Here is a 22,500-nt window from a genome sequence, read left to right as displayed (position 1 = left end):
ATGCATTATGCAGAGGGCTACGATGATATCAGGAACGAGTCTAAACTATATCGGTCTAAACACGTCAACGGCAACTGAGGCTTTTTCGTCGTTCTTTTCGTTTTACGACTGAAAATGCAATAGTAGATTCACGTCAACCTTGCTTTTGATGTCTAGGTCCGTCCCTTACGACGCTCCTCATTGGCTGTTGATAAGCCAATCGCAGGGCTGGAAACTCTCAGTCTCTCGAGAGTTCACATGGGCAGGATGTATGTTCCACCTCTCCTGAGGGTTACGTTTTTCCAACGTATCCCTTAGGAGAGGTGTAACATGCATCCTGCCCATGTGGACTCGAGAGAGACTGAAAGTTTCCAGCCCTGTGATTGGCTTATCAACAGTCAATCAGAAGCGTCGTAAGGGACGGGTCTAGACATCAAATGCACGGTTGATGTGAATCTACTATAATATGCGAGTCATCATCCTGAAATACATGATTTAATGAAAGGAATGGTCTTAATGAAAGCAATGAAAGACAATGAACCTTATCCTTGTCATATTTTTTTTTCAAGTTTCTCTTACGAAACAATTTTTGTGTAAATGTTGCAAAGCGTTTCGTTCAGTACGAGGGCTGTTCATTGTGCAACATATAATACTGCTAGAATTTATTTCTCTCAAATTAATTGAATAAGAAGTTTACAGGCACAATTAGGTTACATCTAACATTAAATGGATTCTGTAATAAACAGAATTTTTTTAACACATTTTTTCTGCTTAGCGTAAGAAAAAATATGCTTGTTTTTAAAGGCCACGACAACCAACAAAATTCTCTTCTCGTTACACCAACTGACACATCGAGTCAACTCGCAACCACTTGAAGTATAAGATCACCTAAGAGCATGAAAATGACTAATTTATGCGATTTCTTTTTCCGTTACTTTTTTTTTCTTTCTTGATAAAGAAAGATTTTATAGAAAGAAGAGACCTTAGGGTTAGTGTTATCAGTGCACCTCATGCGGTGCACTGTAGGCATTACTTAAGATTCTTTGCAGCGTCCCTCTGGCCCCCAGCTACAACGCATTTCATTCCTTTTACTGTAACTCTGTTCATATTCTGCCTTTTCCATCTTACTTTTCACCGTTTTGTAACAATTACGTTAAAGTGCAACTGCAAGGATTTCCTTCCATTACACATTTAAAACGTTTTTACTCTCAATTTCCCTTTCAACGCTAAATGACCTCATAGATCCCCGCGCTCGTCCTTTGGCCCAAATTTCACACACGAATTCAGACAAGCAGTAACGGACTAATTAGACCTATGTACTGGTTCACTGTGTCAAAATCAAAATTATCTTATTCTGGTATGAGGGCCTTTTGTTCCTGCAGCGCCTCAGCGGCGTGGTTGGTAGCATCCCACCTCGCTGGTCGCGGGTTCGATTCTCGACCATTCCATTAAGGAGTGAGAGATATGTATTTCTGGTGATAGAAGTTCACTCTCGACGTGGTTCGGAAGTCACGTAAAGCCGTTGGTCCCGTTGCTGAATAACCACTGGTTCCATGCAACGTAAAAGCACCATACAAACAAACAAACAAACTTTTTGTTCCTGCAAAGAATCACGAAGTCTAATTGAGACATAGAGGTCGGTCGGGCTAGACCCTGAAGCCAATATTTATATCCCAGGAGCGGGAAAAGCAGAGGCTGGAAGACTTCCGAGCATTGCTGGTGTCTTTAGAGTAAATGTCAGACGAAAATAGATTATATCTTTGAAACCTTTCGAAGTGACGGTCTTTTTGTTTTATTTATTTTTTTTTCATTCTTTTATTTTTATCGATGATGTTATTCAAGCAAAGCTGGTTATTTGACAGCGTGTTGAGGTTTCCATGAATTTTTTCATCGAAATATTCTGCTACCGGGAATTCTATTCTATTAATAACCCGTATACTGGGTTTTAACTTCTTTTGTGCAAAATCCTTTATGTATATTTATATACATTAATATATATATATATATATATATATATATATATATATATATATGTAATATATGTATATATATATTAATATATGTATTATATATATATATATATATATATATATATATATATATACTTACATACTTACTTTACTTTACTCTATCTTCCCGCCATTGGCCAGTGGCATAAGGCTGATACAGTTCCTCTCCATCTGTCTCTATCCTGAGCCACTTCCCTCGCTTCCTCTAGGTTCTGGATTTCATCCTCAAGATCTCTGACAATTATGTCTATCCACCTCGTTTTTGGCCTAAACAGTGGTCTTCTTCCTATTTGTACTGCTCTCAGTGCTCTCCTGGGGTCTCCATTCCCCTCCATATTCTCAACATGTCCAAACCATTTCAGCCTTCCCCTCTTCAGCCTGAAACTGACTGACATTTGCCTTAATCTTATCCTGATGTCTTCATTCGTAACAAAATCGTCCCATTTAATGCCAAGTATCCTCCACAGCAGCTCCATCTCAAAAGAACCCAACCTTCTCTCCTCTGTACTGGTCAGTGCCCAGGTGGACGAACCATACAGCAGGACTGGCAGTACTACTGCGTTAAATATTCTCATCTTAGTTTTCAAGCTGATTTCCTGCCTCGACCACACGTTTCTTCACAGAACTTCAAAAGCTCTTGCTGCTCCTATTCTTCTTTGTATATCCTCAATTTGCCTCCCGTCTGCTGTTACCACACTTCACAAGTATACAAACTTCTCAACTTGCTTGAGTTCCTGTCCTCTGATTGACATATCTTCCATGTGCACCCAACCGTCATCCCTACTCACAACCATTATGCTTAAGCCAAAATTCTGTCTCTGTCTCCATCCTCATTAACATACCTACCAGCATCAGCCACGTATCAGCAACCAATGCAACATCATTAGCAAAGTCCAAATCCTTAAAAACTTCTTCACCAATACTAGCCTCTCTGTTTTCATTCTCCATATATATATGTGTGTGTGTGTGTGTGTGTATATATATATATATATATATATATATATATATATATATATATATATATATATATATACACATATACATATACAAACACACAATGAGTTCTTGAACTCCTAGCTTTTGTACTGATTATGTATGTATGTCTGTGTATGGATGCATGTCCTTTAAAACTTTCATTTGCATACATATATGTGAATATTCACCCTATCGATTGCATGCGAATACGGGTCTCTCTCTCTCTGGTTTTTTTTACTTTTTTAACCGGACAAGGAATAAATAATTTCTATGAAAAAGGATTTTTTTTCATCCTAAAATTTCACCTCAATAACCAAGCAGGGATTATTTTCATCCTAAAAACTCACTTGAGTAACCAAACAGGTTTTTACAGCCTTAGAGTTCACTTATGTAACCAAACAAGGATTTTTTCCATCCTAAAAGTTCACTTAGATAACCAAACAGGGATTATTCTCATCCTAAAATGTCACTTAGAAAACCAAACAGCAATTATCTTCATCATAAAAGCTCACTTAGATAAATAGACATGGTTTTTTATTTTTATCCTAAACGTTCACTTAGATAAACAGACAGGGATTAATTTTATCCTAAAAGTTCTCTTAGAAAACCAAACAGCGATTATTTTCATCCTAAAAGTTCACTTAGATAACCAAACAGGGATTATTTTGTATCCTAAAAGTTCACTTAAATAACCAAACGGATTTTTTTACCCTAAAAGTTTCCTCACTAACCAAAGAAGGTTTTTCCATCCTAAAAGTTCACTTAAATAACCAAACAGGGATTTTCTTTATCATAAATGTTCACTTAAGTAACCAAATAGGTATTTTTTAATCCTAAAAGTTCACTTAAATAAACAAAAGGATTTTTTCATCCTAAAAGTTCACTTAAATAACCAAACGATTTTTTTATCCCTACAAGTTTTCTTAAATGACCAATCAAGGGTGTTTTTCTTCCTAAAGATTCCCTTAAATAACCGAACGGTTTTTTTATCCTAAATGTTTCCTTAGGTAACTAAACGGATTTTTATCCTAAAAGTTTCCTTAAATAACCAATCAGGGGTGTTTTTTCCCTAAAAGTATCCTTAAATAACCAAGCGATTTTTTTATACTAAAAGTTTCCTTAAATAACCAAACGGGGATATTTTTATCCTAAAAGTTTTCGGAAATCACCAAACTAAAAACACGAGAAGCACTTATCTTATATCTCTTCTCTCGCTCCTTTTTATGCACCGTATCTGTCAATCTCGAAAATCCTTAAAAATATTTGACTGTTTGAGTTTCGGGATATTTTTAGTGTGTCGATTTTATCTTTTTTTTTCTGCCCTTGTGATGGGGCGGCTCTCTCTCTCTCTCTCTCTCTCTCTCTCTCTCTCTCTCTCTCTCTCTCTCTATATATATATATATATATATATATATATATATATATATAAATGAGTTCTCAAGCATTTTTGTATATATATATATATATTATATATATATATATTTGTATACATATATGTGTCTGTGTGCGTGCGAGCATATATATATATATATATATATTAAGATATATATATATATATATATGTATATATATATATAGAGAAGGAGAGGATGGAGAAGAGGAAGATGAGAGAGAGAGCGAGTAGCGAGAGAGAGCAGAGAGAGAGACGAGAGAGAGAGACGAGGAGAGAGAGAGAGAGATATCTTTGCTTAAAATACATTACAGAATTATTATAAATTTAGGAAAAATGACAGCATAACTGTACCACTACGCATTGGAAACTTATCAAAAATAGCAAAAAAATAAAATGATTGCAATATGAAACCGTAGAACTATATTTTATGAACTCAAAAAATTCAAGCAAAGGGGGGGGGGGGATTACAAAAAGTTAATTTGGAAAACTGGCATCTTAACAGAAATAAAGCTCATTTGTCCCCATTTTTTTTATTTTATTACAGAACCGAGAAGGGGAGACACCGAAATGTCATAATGAAGGTTCCCTTTTTCATTTTTTTTAACCCCTCAGCAGAAAATACAGAAATATTAATAATAAGAGATCAGCGGCACATGCTTACGAAGAACAAGCAATTTTCATCCTTTTGCCATCTTACGCTGCAGCGATTTTTTTATCTCCTTAAATATGCAGATATGCACCCTCAACATCCACTTGTTGCGTTTGGAGGCAAGGAGGTCTTCTTATAAAACTTGAAATTTCACGAAAATAAACCTATTCAGTCCATACAATGTATATTACACACACACACACACACATATATTGTATATGCATATTTGTATATATATGTATATGTATTTTTGTCAATATATTTATGAATGTTAGTACACCCCTGCCCACTAACAAAAAAGCAGAAAATACATGGAAAGTCAAAACTACTTCATCGTTAGAGGAAGATGGAACTTTCCAGTGCCATAAAGCACCGTCTTGTTCTTCGTCTTTTACTATTATTATTATTATTATTATTATTCTTATTATTATTATTATTATTATTATTATTGTTCCTAAGAAATATCATAAACTAAAAAACAGTAAGAACTGATTAAAGAAAATGAGTACTAAAATCTAACGTATAAAATCACTGAGAAGACATAATATACACGATATTGAATTCTTTGGAAAGGAATAAAGTGAGGAAACCTATTGCCATTTTTAAAAATTTCTTATCAAGGTAACTTTAATCCAAAATTATTTTGGTCTTATTATCTCGAAAGTTTTGAGTGCATTAGGTTTGGTAGTGTATCCAGTATCATAAAAATTGCTCTCTCTCTCTCTCTCGTCTCTCTCTCTCTCTCTCTCTCTCTCTCTCTCTCTCTCTCTCTCTCTCCGTTTGTGTATCCAGTTGTAAATATATGAAGGGGCAGTAAGCCATCTCTTTACATTTGTAAAATAAATATGTATGAGGAATACATATGTAAAAGGCGTAAGAAGCCGTAAAATATGTGAGATTTCTATGAATTGTACGAAAATTGACATTCAAGACATGGCTCTTAGTTTGTGTATATATATATTAATTATATATATATATATATATATATATATATATATATATATATATATATAATTATATATATATATATTTATATATATATATATGTGTAATATATAATATATACAATAAATGATAAAAAAAACTTTAGGTAAGGAAAAAGGCTGAATGGAAATTAGAGTTTAATACTACACGATCAGTTATTCACAGTACCTCTGTCTTATAACAAAAGGTCTTTTTTTCTATGCGTTAGTTCTAAGCGACTTGAGTGTTTTCTGAATTCCAGTGAGGAATTCAACACTTCTGGACTCCAAGCCAGTTCTCATTCCACATAGGAAACCAAAGGAAATTACCGACTACTCGGAGTAATAATCACAAAATTACGGCTAAGAACTATATGCAGAACGCATAATTTATATATTTTTTAAATTTTTTGTAATGAACTTAAACGTTAAACCTGCAGGTTAAGGTGTAGCGAATCTAATAGACCTGACTTTCTAACAGGGTAACTTAGTTTCATTAGAGATTAATTGAGAACAGTAAAAAAGATGGCAAATCAATGTAGAGGACACACAAACAGCCATGTATTAAATGAAACATACAATACCATCATTCGGGGAATAAAATTGCGGAACAGGCGCAGCATAATTGATGTGTCATGAAATTTTAAATTCCTTGCAAATATCAAGATTCCGCTATTAAGCTCTCTCTGTCTAACACGCGCGCACACATCACGTCCCCATGAATAAAGATGTATGCAAAGCATGTTGATGCATGAGCAAGCAAAAATAACGGGTATGTGTACGCCAGTGAGTGTGATATATACATACACGCTCATATGTATATGTATAGCGATATGTATAAATATGCGTATAATATATACATATGCATATATGTACACATATGTGTATTTGTATTTGTGGAAGCGATTTAAGCAGGTTCGTACTTCAGCTGAAATGAGCACAATATTTAGTTCCTGGGAGTCGATCAACTGTGGAGAATCGCAGCAAGGGTAGAAAAGAAATAAACTTAATAATCAGTATATTTACATGTTTGTGTATATATATGTATGCGTGTGTATATATATATATATATATATATATATATATATATATATATTATATTGTGTATATATATATTTTTAACGATTTTTTAACCATTTTGTGTTCATCAACAAATATGGAAGCAAAAAAACAACAATACCAAGCTTATCGGATATTGGTGAATAACTATTATCTTTTTGCAACGTCCATCTCATGAAACATCGTGTGGAAAATAAATGGAGGTTTTCCCGGATGTACTGAACTTGCATTTATAATGCACCATCTTATTCTTATGAGGGAAAACCTAGGAATTTTATATATACTATACATATATATAAATATAGTATATATATATTATATATATAGATATATATATATATATATATATATATATATATATATAATTGTATTCGTAAAAAAATGCAGATTTCGTTGAATTCTATTGCTTTTTGGGTAAATGATCTATTTCTCATTAGCTTGTAAATAATTTCTTAATTTTCAACGAAATCTGCACACGAGAAAAACTTCCCCAGAAGCATTAATAGCATATTTGTCTGTACTATATGCAGTGTAAATACACACATATATAAATATTATATGTATATAATAGATATACATACATATGCTTAAAGTATATTGACATACATACCCACATACACACACATATGTGTGTATATATATATATATATATATATATATATATATATACTTTATAATAATATTTATATATTATATATATACATATATATATATATATATATATATTATATTATATATATATATATAATATATATAATCAAAGGCCAGAGAACATATATTAATATATCAAGACTTGAGAATATAATAACTGACCTTGAGAAGGAGTCCATGCTTCGTTGCCAATTTTATTAAGAGATCCTTGACGCTTTTGCCCTCTATTTTGGCGACGACTTTTATCATTTTATCCAGGTCCTCTGTGTTGAGCATTTTGGCTATATCGTCCGTCGTGCAAGCGAGGGTCTCCGAGTCGTGGGAGGAGGAGGAGGAGTGGGGAGAGGAAGGGTCTTGGGAAGAGGGATGAGGATGAGGTGGAGGAGGGTAAGGGTAGGACTGAGGAGATGTCGAGGAGGAGGAGGAGGCTATAGGGTAGAGGGTATCCTTGGAGGATATAGGGAAATAGGTCGACCTCGTTGCTACCTCCATCTTGTCCTCGTCCACTTCCTCGGCGCTCTGGCGCGGGTCCTGGTACTCGACGAGGGTGTTGTGCGGGACGTACTGCACGGAGGGGAAGTCGTACAAGGGGTAGTCATTCCCCTCGGGTGGGAACAGGAGGCCGAGGGAAGACGGGGAAGATATCACTACTATAGAGAGGAATGGGAAGAAAGTCCCGAGAATCATTCTCTGTGTTTTTCTGTCTGCCTTTACGACCTCTTCTTCTTCTTCTCCTTGCGTTTGGATATAATAGACAGGTCTTTGGCCCTCTACTGTGTGTTCCTTATCTTTTTCCTGGGTGCCTTCCCTTCCGCTCTCCTCTTCTCTTTCTCTGTCTCTCTATTTCTCGCTTCTCCTTTTAGCTGTTCTCGCGTTATCGCGGCGTTGTTGTTGCACTTTGCTACTGAGACCTAATTTATCATGAGTTTTGATCCTTTTTTTGTTTTTCACTTTGGAGAAACGGCCGTCATGCGTCCATTATTTTACTTCTCAAACGTGCTCTGACATGTAAGAGCCCTAAACTTTGTTAGTCCCCATTCAGTGGAATTCCTTTTCTAACAATCTTTTCTAACCATGACTGGCTCCAAACGAAGGCAACTTTATTATAGAGTAAGGCGGGTTGAACCGGTGCACAAACTTTCCGAAAAAGTAATTGGAAGCGAAAGGACAAAGCGAATACAAACGAAATCTCTCGCCCAGAGGATCAAGCCGGTGCTTAACGATGCATCGCACATGTGATTATTGTAATTTTATCCGGCGAACTTAAACAACAACAGAAAACAAAAGTTTGCTCTTGTTATTGTGGTGTCGAGAAGATGAAGAAGAAGAAGAAGAAAAAACAAAACAGAGCGGTGTTTCTGTTCAGCTCTCTCTCCCTTTTTATATCTCTCTATCTCTATTTCTCTTTCAAAATCGCGGTCGACTACGACGACGACGACGACGAGCGACGTAAAGCAAGCGACGACGGCGATGACGGGACGGGAACGGAACGGGAGCTGTGCGTGTGTCGGTGTGGTTTGTCGCCGTGAGAGTGAGTGAGTGCGGCCGCGGTGGTGGTGGTGGCGTTGACAGGCCCCTTCTGCTTCTTAGGTGGGTTGGTTGGCTGGCTGGTGAGCGCGCACGTGAGTCAAAAGCCCCATCCGATTTGCCGCCTTGCGAGCCCTATATAAGCCTCACCTCCACCCACACTGGACCCGCGCATGCGCCTCTCGGGCTCTCTCGCGGGTTCCATTCTTAGTTCTCCATTCATTCAGAGTTTCGGCTGCGACGAGGAAACGCCAAATGAAATAAAAAAAAAAGGCATGTGACGGCAGCTTCTCTCTCTCTCTCTCTCTCTCTCTCTCTCCTCTCTCATAAACACACAAACGAGGACAGTTTGAGTGTTTATTTGTTTGTTATTTGCCTTTTCGTCTTCGTTTGTCCAACCATCTGATAAATAAGTTTTGATGAATATTTTGATTTTTTATTCAGATTCTCGCTCTCTCTAAATAGATAAATAACTAAATAAACGCACTGTAGAACTTAGTAGCTCTTTAGTCTAAAAAATATATATTTTTGTTTCCCAGCACTAATTTCAAACTATCTAAGTTGACTCAGACAATAATTTAGGAGAAAGCTTTCCGTGAAGGTCATTATAGCCATAACAGTTTTTACTTTCTTGATACCGGCACATGAGCCTTACATTTCTGTGACTGGACAGGATTCTTATAGTAGTTTTCTTTACTCCACGTGTGATTTTTATCATGACAGGACATGCAGGAAAATCATTTCTGTTTAACATCATAGGAAGGATTGTTGAATTTTTTAACATTAGATGATTTTAACAATTTAATCTACATATGTAAAGGTTTGAATTTAAAGTACGAGTATGTAATCATACACCTGGTATGTTTGATTTTTTAGTATATATTTGGATATTTTTAGCGTGTTCAACAATTCAGTCACTTTTTCCTTCACGTTATCAGCTTAGCATATTTTCCCCGTTGTCAAACTGTGTTCTTGTTGCTGACAGTATTTACACAGGTTATAATCATTTGCTAAATTGTGCTATAGTGCTTCTTGCTACAAGTTTAGTTTCAGTTTAGTTACATTGTAAAATTTCTTCTCTATTGTTCTCACAGTAATGATTTTCTAAGGAGCTCTATTTACTGCTCAGCTTTGCACAGTTGGATCACTTGAATGTATAGAGTCGAGTTTCGCCTTGTCTTGACTGTTTACTGGTCTTTTCATTTAACTCTGTAACTCCTGTTTTCTGCGTTCAAGTTAAATAGAGCATTCCTTCATCACCCAAGGATGATCGTCCGTTGTTCTTTGATTTTAGAACTCTGAATTTTGAGACTTTTTTTAACAATTTCCCTTGACTTTGGAAATGTTCACGTCTGAATTTCCTTATATCTTCAGAATTTTTTCCTTCTGTGATCCAGATCAAACTTTCCTGGGCTACAGAATTCGTTACTCTTTCTCCCAAGCTTTCAAGCTCCTTTTACGCTGAAAAATCTACATTTCGTGTTGCTAAAATTCACCTTTACCCCAGGAGACTTCAAGGTCTTTGCTCAAATTATTATGTTCTTTGACATCGAGACTTGACACTCATTGTTCAAGTTCTACTTTACTCTACTCAGGAAATCTTTGCGAAGATTTCCAGAAGACTTTGCCGTTCAATTTCAGATTTTCCATTCAACTCCCATTATCATTTGACCAAAGAAGCTTATACCATCAATATTCTATTTTCTATCTTTGTTAACTAGAAATCCTGACAGTATGAATTTATGTTCAAATTGCCATTGACACTATAACTCTACTACTGTGTTAATCTTCAAATTTCGTGGATTATGGAAGTTCTTTCTTTGTGATTCAAGTTAACTTTCACGCTGTCTTTAAAATCTGTGTTCAGACTTAAATTACATTGGATTTTACAGTTTTTTTTATTTTTTTACAAATTCCTGCATTGCCTTTGCATAGAATTCCTTTCTTTCTCTGCTCAGGTTTAATTTCCTTCAACTTTGGATATACTTAACCTAGTGTTAAGGTTCAAAATTCCTATGGTTCCTACATTTTTTTTCAAGTGATTTTAAGTTCACCTGTCTGTGAATGTGGAAATCTTTTTCCTTCGGCGCTGATTACCCTCTGTGCCTTGTGTGCACAACTTTAAAGGAACGTTCTTTGATGTCTTGGGAGTTAGTCTCTTGGCCAAATTTTCTGTCTTATTTTAAGGAATTGGACTACTGATTTTCCTGCATCAATTTATTTTGAGAAGAAACAGGGTGACACGGTAGCAAAATAGCCAGATATCCCTTTAGATATAAGTTTATTTATGCTAACTTAAAATCCCGTAAAAGGACTGACTCGGCATGTGTATTTAAAAGACATGCTTTCTCGTAATGGTTTGTCATTACCGAGCTGTCTCTTAATCAGAACTTTATGATCGATGAATGGGAGAAATTCACAAAGGAAAATGTTCATTATCAGTGATTTCCAAAGGATTAATCTGGCCAAGACATGGCCTTTGTTTGGGATATCTTGATCAGGGAGAGATGCGCATTTCGTTAATTATGAGACGATATGCTCCATTTCCCATTCATGAGATTTCTTATTGACCGAAAGGAAAGAACCACGGAAAATATACCGAAGTTAAACCCATTTTCCCTAATTTTTATTACGGATCATGGCATGATAAATGTATTCCAGAATGAAGGAAAGCTATTGTTTAGTTGCATCTGGATATGACTTTAACCTTTAAGGTTAGTTAAATAGCAATGGTAATATATATATATATATATATATATATATATATATATATATATATATATATATATAGTCATGCCATTGTTCTACAAAACTTGACGATTAACAATATTTTCTGTTAAACGAGAAGGGATATAGCATATGAGGCGTTACACAGGTATAGATAAAAAAAAAGGAATGAAACTATTCCACGATTGTTGAGAATTTGTTTGACAAGCGTAAGAGTTACAGTCATCATTAAAGAAGTTTGACGTAATTATCTGTCTTTCTGTATCATTTGGCTTCGAAGAAGGAGAACCCGTTATTAATAACTCTTTATGTCAATCCTGATACTATGGATGCTTATAAGACCCAAGAAATATGTATTTTAATTACCTGAAATTATTTTTAAGTAGGAATTGATACACTGAACTTATGAGCAGATCGCGGTGACGTCACGAGATATAGAAATAACATTTTCACTATGAGATAAGAGATAAGCTGTACTAACATGATAATGATGATACGGAAAATGATTGGATATGAAATTAATTTAAATGAAGATGCAGTATAAGTGCCTCCCCAGAAACATGTGACGAGATGATTCAGAAGCGATGCAATAATGAAACAGAAGGAAATGTTGCAGATGCTTCTTGCAGTTTCCGTTTTCAAGGGTCGTGGGTGATGATCTATTTATTCAAGCACACTTACATGCACTCAGATAGAAAACGGTGCTAAAATAAAATGTAGGAAAACATGGCGCTCTAAATAAAATTTAGGAAGTATAAACGTCCGGTTGCAGAAAGCTCTAGGAATCATGACCAGTAGTGTACACTCACCCACACACACATAAACTTAGACACACATATAGAAATATATCCAATGTACCGCAAAAGTCTACGTGCTTGAGAATATCATAAAATCCACGTAAGAAGACGAGTGAAAAACTGGACTTGGAACAAGTACTTTTGTGGTATATTCTACATTTTCAAGTTCACACTAAGTAAAAACGTTGTTTACAGAGCTTTGTATACAGAATTAAGTAGTGGTGGGTGGGGTTACAGTTTCTTGATTCGGGCAGCATGTCCTCCATATATATTATATAACTAGGAGCCACATATCAAGTATCATTACTTCCAGAGCATGCGGTTGCAGAGCGCTCTGGAAATCATGATTTTTATTGTACACATACATACATACACACATTATATATATGTACATTTATATACATATATATATATATATATATATAATATATATATATGTATGTATATATATATATGTGTATATATATAATATATAATATATATATATATATATATAATATATATATATATATTATATATCTACATACAGATATATATATATATATATATATATAATATAGATATATATATAGTAAATATATAATATGTATATATCTATATATATCTATATAGTTATATATACATATTTATATATATATAAATATTTTTTATATAAAAATTTATATTATATCTTAATAGATAGATAGTAGATAGATATATATATAATCTATATATATATTATATAATATTTATAATTATATAAATATATATATACACACACAGTATATATAACTAAGGGCCTCATATCTCCAGAGGATTTTATTAATGCCGTTTCTATCGCGAGAACTTTGAGTTCTCAAAACACTTGTTACGTCATCATTATCCTTCGAAGGATAACTTTTCAAGGTTTACGTTAGCGTGCTGAAGGTTTGATTTTGTTTTAAAGAATTATATCTTGAACGACCTTCCATCCCAAAGTTTTTTGCCATGGCTATTATCTCTTTCCATTTTGTTATTTGTGGTGACTCAGAATTTTCATTTCGATAACGAGGTAAAATAAAGGCAGACTTGACACAGGAATTGTTAAAAATGATTTCACTTGTTTCAAGGACTCTAAAATCTCCCGCGCATGCGTGTCTTTCTCTAAGGCAAAGGTTAGCAACACTCGTTGCTGGATAGATATTTTCACTCATTGGAGAGTAAAGTTTGCCCCAGTTTTTTTATATCAGTAATAGTTCATATAATATTAAGAAAGATTACAGCTGATTTTAAAATGTTCAGTCAATCATAATGGCTAAGACAAGAATGTAGTATATGGAAAAACACTTGTACATTTGGTGACAAAGGCGGAATATTATTTGCCTTCTGACAAAGCTAAGATAAACAGTTTTTTTTTAGTCGCTTTTAAGATATGCCTTGTAGTACTGTAAGCAGCAGTTAAAACCGCCGAATTCAAGGAGTTATGGTAATTGCAATAACAATGGCAATAACAGCAAAGATGGTGATACCTGGACTGCTTCAAATAATAGTTAATTACAATATAAATAGGGTACTAGAAGAGTGAAATATACGGTTTATCCTTTTTTGTGATCCTTTGCAGTCTTAAAATACGTTTGTTTTTCTTATTCCTAACCATTAATCGTATTTAGTAGGAGACGTAAAAAGACATTCGTAACAGCTTATCAGAATCACGTGTTTTGCATTCTGTTTTATAACTGAATAAGGAATATATAGAATTTTACCTGCCGTCACCATATAACAAATATTTACTGCAAGACAAAGATAGATAAAAGTTTTAATATACTCTAAGGCGTTTCATATCCATATTTCACTTACTGCCTCATATACTTAAAAGTTAAATCTAGTTGGCATTTATACACCAGTTATTTATGCGATTATCGTTTAATCAAAAAAAATGAAAAAAAAAATCTGTTATGGTTCAAGGGTAATAATGAATCAGTTTTTCGATATATTAGAGTAGTCAGACGATTGTTTAAAGAAATAAAGGGGAAGCTGATGTTTATATTCTACTGCATAAACAACACATATTTCACTTACCATTTCTTGTACGTCGAGGAAATCTGTCGAGCGTCACCAAGTAGAGACTGAAATCAGACTACTGTAAAGTAAAAGAACGTTTCAGTAAAACTCTGCGGATAATTTACAAGTACTTCACTGTAACAAACATTTAAGTAATCCCTAGTTTTCGCCTGAGAATCTCCAAACTTTTATCATTACACTAGTTAAGGTATACCAGGTGTTAAAGAAAGTGCTTATGAAAAGCCTCCGGTATTTTTCACCCTTATCCCGCTTACCAAGTAATGAATGTCGAAGGAATATGCAGTTTCATGCCGAGCATGATGAAAGGATTTTCCTAGTGTTCCAAGGATCGTTAACTTTCCCATGAATAGCAAATGGATGGTTACGGATGGCTGCCATCCCGCCCCCGCCCCCCCCCCACACAAAAAAAAAAAAAAAAAAAAAAAAAAAAAAAAAAAAAAAAAGTAAATATCGCAAGAAAAAAGAGACGGAACTAAGAAAATGTGGTATTCAGGAAAGGTGCCCGTGGGAACCCTCATCTGTCAGAAGATTACTGTGGTGTAATCTGGACATTTTTTCCATATATTTATGAAGCATTTAAAGCGTGTTCGCATTTATCATAGACATTCAATGTCTGATACTCTGAAGAGGAAGAGGAAAAGAAGACCCAAGAGCGGGTTTCTTCGTTCCTTGTATAGATAACTGGATTAAAGAATCAATGTAGAAAGTAAAGATATTTCATAAAAGAGGTGGCGTAGGGCAAAGGGATAATAAGAGCAAGATCGGATAAATATTCCCTAGTATATAATTATCCTATGCTTCCATATAAAGGCTGGTTATAAACTGAAAGCTCGTTTTAATTCATTTGATGTCATATTTACTGAATAACATGGAAAGAAAGTACATTCTTATCCGTAGATGTTGGATAAACTTCGATAGTTAGTTAGTCATCACCCTGCCCAGGAAAAACCTCTGGTACAGAGTACTTGGGCTCCAACTTATTTTATGGTCTTTCATTTGAGAGGCCTGGGTTCGAACCCGATGTGAGTCAGAACCTGATGTACAATTAGTGTGTTTACACTAAACATATATTTCGTTTCGTATGTGGACATATGTGTCAGGGGATTTCACTTGAGTGAAGTCATTGCTCGAGTTTTAATCATTTCTCTTTTATGATGCACAAATACACTTAGTGAATGTTGGCACTGAACTAGTTCCTTTAAAATGTCTTTACTTACATGACACTAGCATTGCATATTAAATACAAATATTCTGATGTATGTATTAAGAGATGATTACCGTAATTTTTCAACCGAATGTTTCATTTCATTCAGATTTTTTTTCACAGGAGGGAACTTATTATAGCCGTGATGAAAAGATTGAATTCAAGGGTGACTTTTGCAAACCTCTGGCCTTACTTTGATTCTGCTTTCAAACGTATTTTCATCTGGATAAAATCAGGGATTATTTTTTAAGGTTCTCTATCCCCACGCTGATATGCGAACAGGAAACACTTTTATTTGATGCTATTGTCCCTTTTTGTAACTCTTGACCAATTAGGCTCCACTAAAAGCAAAAAATCTGAAGCCAACATGACATGGTCTGAAAACTCTTGGCTTGTCATAGGCAGCAGTTTATTAATTTCTTTATTTGCTTTTTGAATAGATAGATAGATAGATAGATATCTTTTACTGGACCTTCGCAGAGATAGCGTCTGATACATCAGGAATGGTAGTGTCCGAAAGTAATTGAAAGTAAGAAAAAACATTCTTTTACAGAATACTTGAGATTGAATAGGTTACGTTAGGCATTTAGATTTTAGCCATCAGAAGCATACCAGGAAAGGAATAAATCTAATTCGTTTGAGTAAAGTTATTTTTGATATCTTGAATTATTCTTAGCTTATTTATTTGTTCTTGCAAGCATTGCAATATAATAGAAAAGCAGACTGTTGAAAAAATCTAACAAAGACTTACAGTTCTAGTTCCGGGATTTGCCCGACTTGCTATGAAATGTCAACTAGAGCATTCATCTTGAAACTTGGAAGGAAATAATAACTGATCACGTAGTCTCAAAATGTGACCTCGGTTTCCTTAGAGGACTGACTGCATTTAGAGTCATATATCTTTATAGTGTTCCCTCTCTCTGCGGTGTTAACAGAATAATGAGCCTTGGCTTCACTCGGCACCATTTAAATGGGCAAAGCCGCCAGTTCAAGCGCATCTGTGAGAAACCATGAATCTCATTACCATGGTTTAGGGCGCAAGTTAATTTCAGTAATATTAATGCACGGTTATGAAGGGACGGTAATTGAACTGGAATTGTATATGATTTGTATATTGAATACACTCAATCATCACGAGTTTTAAAAGTTTGCAAATTCTGTTTTCTTACTGCGAAATATTTTAGTAATGTATTGTCGGGGACACGGTTACTTTAGATGGGGATTTAATACTTACCTAGGTAAGAACAACATGTGGAATGGATTAGCCTTCATACATTTTAGAAAATATATGAATTTTGTGTAAAAAAAATGCCTTTTGATGATGAGCTTTATGTAATTTTGTCTGACCAATATCAGACTCTTTAGTCATTTCTTCACAGTTTTTCATCAGATCACTTACGTAGTGTCCCAGATGCCCTGTTTTTTGGAGACTGTTGGGGGTCACAGCTGCGGGAGGAGACAGAGAAGATGAAAATATAACAGACGTGAGCGATCAACGTTCCGTCAAAAGGCAACCAATTTTTCACTAGAAATCTGTTATAAACAGGAAGACAGAGGTTGCGACAGTCTGGCTTGGCGAGGGAGAATGGGGAGAGGAAAGTAGGAGATGGAGAGAAGAAGGTTGGTTGGGGGTGGGGGGGGTGGGGGGGGGGGGGAAGGAAAGGAGAGGGACATACACTTGAATCTCAAAAAGTAATACTTGGAGGGGTGTCCTTCGGGAATAGCCCCATTTGTTTACAGTGTTCAGTCCCGAAGAATGGAAATTCGATTCAAAATCAGGAAAGTTTCGACCGCCGCGACATTTGTCTTCTTTGAAGAAGCATGATTGAGAACTGTAGACATTCAAATCCCATGGATAATGCGTACTACATAAATTATGGTGATAAGTGATGTGAACATGCAGAGGGGATTTGTAAAGATTAAAAGTAGCAAAGCAATGAGGGTTATATTTATGTAAATCTTTAAGGTTCAAAGATATATTCTGACACTGCCAGATTGTTATATGAAAATGTACTATATTCTATAGCTGTGGTATTATTCCGTTATATCATTGATTCGATACCTCAGTATATCACTGTGTTTTTATTAATGTATTATATCTTGCTAATAATTCTTAGATAAGTAATTAAAAAATACTCATAGTAGCATGAGTCTTGAAATGGGGAACAGATCACGTTATGTATATGTACACACACATACATACACAGATACATACATATTATATATATATATATATATATTATATATATATATATATATACATATATATATATATACATATAAATATATAATTTATATATATATATATATATATATATATTTATATATATATATATATATACGTATATATATATAGGAGAGGGACATACACTTGAATCTCAAAAGTAATACTTGGGAGGGTGTCCTTCGGGGAATAGCCCATTTGTTTACAGTTGTTCAGTCCCGAAGCATGGAAATTCGATTCAAGATCGGGAAACTTTCGACCGCGCCGGCGACATTTGTCTTCTTTGAAGAAGCATGATTGAGGAACTGTAGACATTCAAATCCCATGGAATAAATGCCGACTACATAAATTATGGTGATAAGTGATGTGAACATGCAGAGGGGATTTAAGATTAAAAGTAGCAAAGCAATGAGGGTTATATTTATGTAAATCTTTAAGGTTCAAAGATATATTCTGACACTGCCAGATTGTTATATGAAAATGTACTATATTCTATAGCTGTGGTATATTCCGTTATATCATTGATTCGATACTCAGTATATCTCTGTGTTTTTATTAATGTATTATATCTTTGCTAATAATTCTTAGATAAGTAATTAAAAAATACTCATAGTAGCATGAGTCTTGAAATGGGGAACAGATCCACAGTTATGTATATGTACACACACATACATACACAGATACATACATATATATATATATATATATATATATATACATATATATATATATATATATATATATATATATATATATATATATATATATATATATATATATATATACTATATATATATATATAGATAGATAGAGATAGATAGATTTAGAGATAAATCCGTACAGGAAAACCATTTGGAGAAACTGTTCGAACAGTTTCCAGAAAGCTATCTGTCCAGATATATCTTTAAATATATATATATGTACATATAAATAAAGGTTTTTCCTTCATGGCAAAAACCTTTATTTATACATAGCATCACGTTTTATATACTTCGTGATATTTTCAGAACTTCTGATATCTCGAATTTTATTCTTCCGTGCCGTCATTGCAGCGCACAAGGTGTACTGTAGGCATTACTGCAGGGTGTTTGCAGCGCCCATTCGGTCCCTTGTTTACACCCACTTTTTCTCCCTTTTACTTTACCTCCACTCCCGCTGCCGTCCTTCAGTCTTGCTAGCCAACGTATCTATTACTTCTTAGTGCAACTGTGGGGTTTCCTTTATTTCTTCGTCCTTCATTTCCTTCGTTTTCTGGATTGCTTTTATGTTACTGTCCAATTACTTCAATTCTTTCTTTTCATTGTATTGAACGTTGCATAGCCGAAACTGACTCAGTTTCGCTTGACACTCTAAATATCATAATATCTAATTCAGAATTACTCGTATATGGAAACGCGCTCATGTAGAACGTTTTCAGTCCACTGTAATGTGCTAATTTATTTTGCCATATATATATATATATATATATATATATATATATATATATATATATATATTATATATATATATTGTATGGTAATTTATATATATAATTCATAATTCCAATTTATAATTATATATATATGTGTATGTATATGCATACATACATATTATACACAAACATAAATATGTGTATGTGTGTGTGTGTGTGTACTATAGATGGTGGACCAAATTAGCTCTGAGAACATTTCAACTGAAAGGCTAGGGATTAAGTCTCTTTGATGGGGTTTCTTTCAAATTATTTTTTTTCATATTCGAAATGCCACAGATTCAACCACATCGTCTATGCCAGAGTTTTTCAATGGGGGATATTAAGTGATTAATCCGATTCGGTTGCCCTTCAATTTGTTCTATGTTCAGAATATCTTTTGCTAAGTCTGTTCCCTTTGACAAACAGTTTACTTACCATATGGAGGCCAAAGGAAGTTTTTGGTTGGGTTGTATTGAGTTGTGCTATGTCTTCTGATAAGTTGAGCACTAGGTCCCACAAATACACAGCTGCATTTGGTCAGGCTATACATACACAAACAGATTATAACCACAAGTTGAAACGAGTGAGTGGCAGATTTTTTGTCCTCACTCTGAGGCATTTTCATGCCAGTCATGAAGCCTCATACTTTGTCACGCCCTTGTTAGAAGTTACTTAATTATAAAATGTTTATATGTATACTTATATATATGTATATATAATATACATACATATACTTCACGATAGCCAGTAGTGCTGAAGAATTTTCTAAAGTAGAGCGAAAAGACTGTGTCGTTCAAATCGTTATTTCTCAAAATAGGACTTCATATACTTTCAAAAGCATTTTAGAGGGACTTTTCTCTAACCTAAAACTGTTTTCTTTCCCGACTTCTTATGTAAGTGAACATGTGGAAGTTCGCCTTTAAATGTTGTTGAGTATTATTTTGCTACTGTTTCATTTCTATTCATTCTGTTTTTATCTTTTGGGCAAAACTTTCAATATGTGTGACACGATTGCGGATAATAATTTTCTTTAGAAATTATTCCAAGAAAAATATATAAATCATTGGAGTTTCTGTGTAAGCCGTTTTAGTTAATAGAGTTGCTACTACGTATTTTTACGTAAAAATGTCCATATTCCCTACTCAATGGAAAGTAATACAGGCTTTAGTCATAAATATGTCTTCACAATAACGAGATATCCAATTTCTATTTTCTTCTAATTTCCTCCTGGGAATATTCGTTATAATATAGTTAACACATAATAAGAGGAACGAGCAAAAGGAAGATAGCATTACATTAGTATTATTTTACATTAGTTTGGTTTAATACAAACTACCCAAAGTACTTAGTTCCTATATTAGAACCTCTTGTTAGATTAGTCATAGTGAAAGTCCTGTGGACAACATATCATGTGCTAAACGATGTGTTTGATTTGTTTATTAATTTGGTTATTTAATTTTTTTCTTTTCAAATAACTTAACTCCTCTCTCTGTATTTCATATTACCTTCTATCACTTCTTTCAAATGAACACCATATTCTTTGGAAGCTTGAATATCAAGTCAGTGGTCCCTGTGGACTTGTACCACATGAATAGGGTTCATCTTCAGAATGATAATAATAATAATAATAATAATAATAATAATAATAATAATAATAATCCGCGATGATCTTTAGCTTATATTCAAGTCTGCGTGAAATATGTTCAGTGCCAAATTTCTTATAAGGCCAACAAAAGGTGAACAAGCAACTCATTCGTAAAATATGAGATAACGTGCTTTGATTGGTAATTACTTGCTAATTATCAACATTAGGGTTTAAGATTTAGGAAAAAAAGTCTTAATATTCATATTTGCCCAAGTTATCTCTTTTATGTTTACTTATGCATTTGGCTGAAAAGCTGTATGAGTCGGAAATAAAATCTCGGCTCTCTTTCGCTGTTTTGTAAGTGAACATTTTTCGACAAATGTAGTATTCTGAGGTATAGAACTTCGTTCTCCCTTCCACTTTAGAATATGTCCCTGAATATGCGAATATTTCTTTCGTTGTCCTCTAACCCTTCCATCAACACCACATCTCACCTCATAACGTTTCTTTATATTAGCCGTAAACTCACAGCTATATATACATATCCTGGGCGCGGAGAAGTATAATGGAAGCCCTAGGGGTTTTCTGGTGATGCGCTCTCTATGTACTTTGCCCTTATGGAAATGTTGGACATTACGCGTTGCAACCTATGCCACACACACACACAAAGAACTGATGAAATATGGATGTATCGTCCTCCAGAGATTTAACATCTCTCTGTTCGGATGGTACATCTCTTGAAGGATATTTTTCCCGAACGCCCACGCACTTGCTCTTGCGCTCTGTTGGCGACACAGCGCTGATGAAATAGTTTTTCATTAAAACTTTTCTTTTCTCTTCGTTGGCTTTTACATATGACAAGTATCAGCGCACATTTCCTAACATATCTCTTAATTCTTTTATTTTGAAGTATTGAAATATGTCTTGAATTATTTCCCTTTGCTCTTTGTAGCCTCTTGTTTAAACGTTTTACGTATAATCTTTTTCCATATATATGACTTCGTTCCTAACTGGTCTACTCTGTTCATAAACTTTTCATTCTTTTATTCAACTCAGTTCAACTTAGTTCCTCTTTCTGCCACTTGCCCTGTACAAGATTAGTTACCTTGGCTCAGTGTTTCTTCATTTCCTTATGAACCGCTCCTTATGCTTACGTCTGAGAAATCTCTCCTCTTTCCGACCTTTTTCTGCCAGTTAGAGAATCCCCCTCTCACACTCAGCCTCAAATCTTCACTCGATCTTGTCTACTTTGAAATTTGGCGTCGTCCC

General features: G+C 34.4%; 2 protein-coding genes across 2 annotated transcripts in view; one reads left to right on the top strand and one right to left on the bottom strand.

The window, feature by feature from the left end:
* Positions 1-9,305, bottom strand: part of LOC135202345 (uncharacterized) — a 126,419-nt gene extending 117,114 nt beyond the window's left edge. Inside the window, exon 1 of the mRNA XM_064231707.1 lies at positions 7,840-9,305. Coding sequence (XP_064087777.1) covers positions 7,840-8,364 — 525 coding nt within the window. The 5' untranslated portion in view covers positions 8,365-9,305. The remainder of the gene's footprint in view (positions 1-7,839) is intronic.
* The window catches only part of LOC135202346 (DNA excision repair protein ERCC-6-like), a 397,074-nt gene that overhangs the window by 127,773 nt on the left and 246,801 nt on the right, over positions 1-22,500 (top strand). The gene's annotated exons all lie outside the window — the stretch shown is intronic.

Source organism: Macrobrachium nipponense, chromosome 30 (genome assembly GCF_015104395.2).
Source record: "Macrobrachium nipponense isolate FS-2020 chromosome 30, ASM1510439v2, whole genome shotgun sequence".
NCBI classification, from domain to species: domain Eukaryota; kingdom Metazoa; phylum Arthropoda; class Malacostraca; order Decapoda; family Palaemonidae; genus Macrobrachium; species Macrobrachium nipponense.
The sequence above is the reverse complement of the archived record's forward strand: the minus strand, read 5'-3'. Positions and strand labels throughout refer to the sequence as shown.